The sequence below is a fragment of the Atta colombica genome, unplaced genomic scaffold (genome assembly GCF_001594045.1).
Source record: "Atta colombica isolate Treedump-2 unplaced genomic scaffold, Acol1.0 scaffold116, whole genome shotgun sequence".
NCBI lineage: Eukaryota > Metazoa > Arthropoda > Insecta > Hymenoptera > Formicidae > Atta > Atta colombica.
Genome location: NW_017259202.1, coordinates 579,859 through 585,298, shown reverse-complemented (window position 1 = coordinate 585,298; position 5,440 = coordinate 579,859). Strand labels below are relative to the sequence as shown.

At 34.5% G+C, this 5,440-nt stretch overlaps 1 protein-coding gene across 1 annotated transcript in view; it reads right to left on the bottom strand.

Moving 5' to 3' along the window:
- Positions 1-5,440, bottom strand: part of LOC108694120 (dynein heavy chain 9, axonemal) — a 27,366-nt gene that overhangs the window by 13,006 nt on the left and 8,920 nt on the right. The window contains exons 23-34 of the mRNA XM_018203409.1: positions 5,008-5,253; positions 4,725-4,949; positions 4,454-4,655; positions 4,188-4,354; positions 3,577-3,989; positions 2,852-3,122; positions 2,073-2,335; positions 1,693-2,003; positions 1,166-1,281; positions 844-1,055; positions 521-724; positions 66-137 (exon numbers count right to left, since the gene is read on the bottom strand). Coding sequence (XP_018058898.1) covers positions 66-137; positions 521-724; positions 844-1,055; positions 1,166-1,281; positions 1,693-2,003; positions 2,073-2,335; positions 2,852-3,122; positions 3,577-3,989; positions 4,188-4,354; positions 4,454-4,655; positions 4,725-4,949; positions 5,008-5,253 — 2,702 coding nt within the window. The remainder of the gene's footprint in view (positions 1-65; positions 138-520; positions 725-843; positions 1,056-1,165; positions 1,282-1,692; positions 2,004-2,072; positions 2,336-2,851; positions 3,123-3,576; positions 3,990-4,187; positions 4,355-4,453; positions 4,656-4,724; positions 4,950-5,007; positions 5,254-5,440) is intronic.

Sequence of the window (5,440 nt, the reverse complement as noted above, 5' to 3'; positions counted from 1 at the left end):
TATATATATACAATATATATAGAAATATACTACATTATGACATAGTAAGTATATTTATTGCTTACGGGCTCCAACCTAAATCTTGTGGATTGATATATAAAATTCCTGCTCTAGACACTGTTGCAGGCGTAGCTGTCCTGAAATGAAAATACGAATATTGAAAAAGCTAACAACGCTATTTTTGTTATAAATGAAATTTTTTTGCCATAAAGTCCACATTTTATGTAAATATTTATTCATTAAAACAAAGCAAAATTAAATTTTATGTTTTAATCTTTTTTTAAGTTTAATCGATTTCAAACCTTTTCCTTAAATAAATTTTCTTTGTATAGTCAGGTGATAAATATCAGATAATTAGATATTGATAACAAATTTTAATTATTGTAAACTACTCTGAAATTATTATTAAGATTTTATCTGAATAATAAAAAAATATTTTTTATGGATTCAAAAGTTTTACATTCTAGTACTTAGAAATAAAAAATTATAAAAGATAGTTGACTGATTGCTAAACAATCACCTTAAATTTGAGATTTCGAAGAGAAGACGCATGTGTTTGGTTAATGCGATTCTTTCATTACTCGCTAATGTTAGAACCTTGTTATCGTCCATCACGGTATTCAGGGATTCGATCCACATCGGGTCGATGTCACCGTCGAATATGATCCACTTTGGATCATCGCCGGCCATGTTGGCTTGCTCCCTCATTATCATGGAGAACAACCTGCAAAAGTAGCAATAAGAATAGAAAGTCGTGGCGAACCTATTATGGAGCGTGGGCTAATGTGGCGCGTAGCGCGTTTGATCGCGCGCTGAAAATTGACGGGTGTGCTATCTTCCAACCCGTCTTTCCATTCCCTCGTTGCCGGATTAATGACACCAAATAACTCGTCGTTGGTCACCGCCTTTGGGTTCAAATCGTTGTAGTGCGGTTTGCGCTTTTGCTTTGAGTACGTTCGATTAAGCGTTTTCCAGACTTCGGTCTTACCAGTCCCGGCGAGGCCAACGATAAAGACTGAATGTCGAACGTGAAACAACTCTTCCAATTGTACCACCTGAAGCGAATCGATGATGAAACTCTCTTTCTCTCTCTCTTTCTTTCTCTTTTTTTCTCGTTTTGCTTGCCAATTAACCATTCAAGGTGAACATTACGTGTACAATATACCTTGAGAATAAACCCGTCGTCTGGTTGCAACTTTAAGTCAAGAGCCGCAGCTTTAATTATTATTTCGAAATCTAAATCTCTCTTTCGCGGTACATCCAATGCGGGGAATAAATCTCCTGAATAATAAAACAAAAAATTACATCAACATATCTAAGAAAATTGTAAATATATAATTTGTTTTAAAATTTATTATACTACTTTTTTGTATAAATAAATTTCTCGTTTATCTGCCGATAACTTGTTTGTTGTCTGCTCAATCAATTTTATTATAAGAAAAATCTGGAAAACAAGCCTTCTCCTTTCTTTATTTTTAACGATTATAACTTTTTAAGTCTTTTTTTTTTTAAAGATTAAACATGAAGAGAAATATATTTTAATAAGTTTTCGTTGTTCACACGATAACAAAAACTAACGAAATTGACTATGCCAGCATAAAATATGATGTACTAATAAACTTTTTTTTCCGTATGATTTTTTAAATTTATTTCCTCTATAGCCAATTTTAGTAACATTAATCTGTCTCTTACCTATTAATCCCATGAACACGGGCACATCGTCAGTCACGATTTTTGGCATATTAAAATCCCTTAGCGCTCTCATTAGCACTTGGTCCTCCGGCCTTCGCCTATCATCACGTTTCAGCTTTCCAGCGACGACTAAAACGGACTTGATGGCTCTCAAACCCCAGTCGTAGTGATCTTGCTTGGATAAAAGCTCTCGACATAACATGTATAGGGTAATAAACTTCCTCGCCAGTATTCTCGCTTCTTGGAAGCCCTCGGCCACTAACATAATCTCACAAATTAGTTCAAAATCGGGCACCACCATAGCGCAGGGCCTGTTGATTTATTCCGGATTAGTTACGCAATATTAACTCTCGATAATCTCTCTCGTATGATCCATTTACCGAAATAATGTTTTCAAGTTTTCGGGTAATTCTGTTCTACCAGCATAACCAGGATTCATCGTTATGAATATGCCAACTGTATCCACGATATTAAGTTCTACTCCAAAGAATAAGAACTTCTTTTTCCGGCTTTTGATTCCGTCTAGAACACATTTCACTTGCACAGCCACGACCGACAATACCTCGACAGAAATCCTATTGAATTCGTCGAAGCAACCCCACGCTCCAGTTTGTGCTAATCCTTTGTATATGTTACCGCATGACTACAGATATTCAAATGTAAAACAACAAATTTATGAATTTTATCTTGTACTTTAAAATATAACAGATGCTAATTATGTTATACGAACAAAAATATATATTGAACAAAAATATTATAATGTTTTGGCACTTTTCTTTCATGTGCGTAATATATTAAACACATTCAAAAGGTTACAGACATATTAACAATGTGACAAGATGACTAAAAAATTACGAAATAATACATTTTTTTTTTTATAACTCATACATTTCACTAAATGTGTAACACTAAATGTGAAAATTATAATATTAGGACGAAGAAAATACAATTATAGTGGAAAAATTATACATCATTTTGTACGATGTAACTACAAACAAAAATAAATAAATTTTTTTACTTTACAAAAATATGCGACAAGATAATATCTTTTGAAATTAAATGTTTCACGTACAAGAATCTCTGTAAAAAAAAAACAGAAGAGAGAGAGAGAGAGAGAGAGAGAGAGAGAGAGAGAGAGAGAGAGAAGTAAGAAATGTACTTTATAATCCATTTGTTCGGAACAGTTGAAGACATAAACCATTTGTCCAAGAGCTCTACCGAGGTCCTTGGTCGTCTCGGTTTTCCCCGTCCCTGCAGGCCCAGCCGGTGCTCCGCCCATTATCAGATGCAACGATTGCGTCAACGTAATGTAGCATCTGTCCGTCAACGGCGTAATTACCAACCGTGGCACGTTACCCAGGTACTCGTAAGCGTATATGAAACATGCGTCGCAAATGTTGGCGAAGCAATCTCCTGATTTGTCGTCCCACCTACGAGGCGAAACAATCTCTTTCAATTCTCTTTTTTCCTGCACCTGCGCGAGAAAATTAGTGTCTATGGTATCGGGACAGGAATGAAATACCGGGATGGAAATTTAATACAGTATTACACTGTATTATGATAATCTATATTTTCAAAACCGATTTATCGATACATATTATATTATATTATATAATACATATTATATTATATAATGTCGGTGCCTCTATATTTATAAGTGTTATTTGTATGTTTTTTTTGCTAAGTAGAGAAAGAATTCTTATAAATCGTTACTTTCTTATTAATATATTTGAATGATTCGAATTAGAATTCAATCATTAATATGAATCATATTTTCAGTGAGGAAATAATTTCTTTTGAAAGTTCAGCGATATGTTGCATGCGAATGTTTTTTTAAATAATAAAGAAAATCAGTTACTTTTGTATAATCTCTGATGTAATCACCTGTGTTTTAATTGCGATTGCCATATAAAATTATAAGAGTTCTCTGCTTTAATAGATATTAATTTTCCGACAACGTCACGCGCATGCACATCGATGGTACAGATAGTCATGATCTTTTGGCGGTCGTTCTCTTTTAACTCGCCGCGCAAGATTGTGATCAAATTGTTTAGTTGGCTGATCTGTTTTTTCTGATAATCCTTAAGCGCGTTCTCGAATCCCTCTTCGAGTCTCGCGAATGCCATATTTACTTCACTGGTCCACCAGATTTGCGTGCCGCATAGAGTTGGCTGTGCTTCGTAATCTAGAATCCAAAGTTCGCGAGGCTTCTCCTCGTACGTTGTGACAGCCTGACTGAAACGATGTCTGACGCTTTTTCTCATCGCCTCTGTGACGCGATTTAACCAAATTTCAACCTGTGTGTAAATGAGGCAGAAGTGATCGAAATAGCGGATAGTCGTGATGTATAAATAATATGAAAAAATATAAAACATCAAACATACGTTTATTATTATTATTATTTAAATATACTGGTATATAAGTTATGATCAATATAGTTTTATATGTATTGTTCCATCTTAAGTTTTGTCTTTTGGAATAGATTAACTTTATACCTTTCCTGTGCAGTCACATGTTCCATACAGAGCCATTTCCTCTCCGTCCTTTGCTATCATCCTATTAGCGTGTTTCGTCGGTTTTCCTTCTTCAATTTTCCACTGGAGCTTTGCCAACGAATCATATAATTTGGACAAATGCTTGCATACTAATTCGGGATTGTTTCCTGTTGCAATAAAATATATGTAGTTTTTCGTAAAATTTTTTATCATGAGAGAGAGAGAGAGAGAGAGAGAGAGAGAGAGAGAGAGAGAGAGAGTTTTACCATTGCTTAATATGTCTAATAGATCTGCAGACGAGATGAAATAAAAACGTGGGTAAGCTAGTCTTTTTGTCTCTAGGTAATCAGACAGAGCTTTCTCGCAAATATTTAATTGTATCTCCAATTGCTCGAGCCGATCCAAAAGCTTCGGTTTATTCGTTGATTTTATTATATTTAGATTGCTCACCATTTCTTTCAATAAATCCTTGATAGAAAATGTCCAATTAATGTAATCATAAAATGTAATAATATAAATTATTAAAATTATAATTACTTTAAAATCCTTGTCTATCTTCTCGAAACGTTTCGTTTCTTCCGGCAATTGACTTCTTATGTCTTCTGATCCAATGAAAATGCTCTCGAGGTGCATCCAAGCTCGTTGGACTCGAAACCAGGCATTGATCGTGGCATCGGCATTGTTAAGCTTTTGTTGCCAATTTGTCACTTCATCGAGGAAATAGGCAACATATTTTGACTCCAACATGTTTTGCAATTGTACCTACGATAATAATCTTTTCTGTCTTTAGTTGAATTAGAAATCCAGATAAGGCACATACTTGATTTTCTTCCAACATCTCAATTGCTTCTTCGCTTATATTTAAGACGCTAAGTTTAGTGCGTTCATGTGTCTCTTTACCAAACTCAAGAGTATCCCATGTGTTGTGCAACTCTTTTAAGACTTTCTCCATGCTCATTTCTTTAACTGCCTTATCTACCATATCCTTAACTTCCTTCTCAAATTTGTGAAGCTCTAATTTCAATAAATCTTCTAAAGTAGTTTTATCATCCATAGTAAATTTCACCTGTAGGATGATTTTAATTAGAATTGCTAATGTTTAAATCAATTGATAAATTAGTTTGAAATAGAAATTATTTTTTATTATTGTATAGATCTTTAGTTCACTACTAATAAAATTAAATCCCTAACAAAACACACGCGCGCACGCACGCACGCACGCACGCACGCACGCACGCACGCACGCACGCACG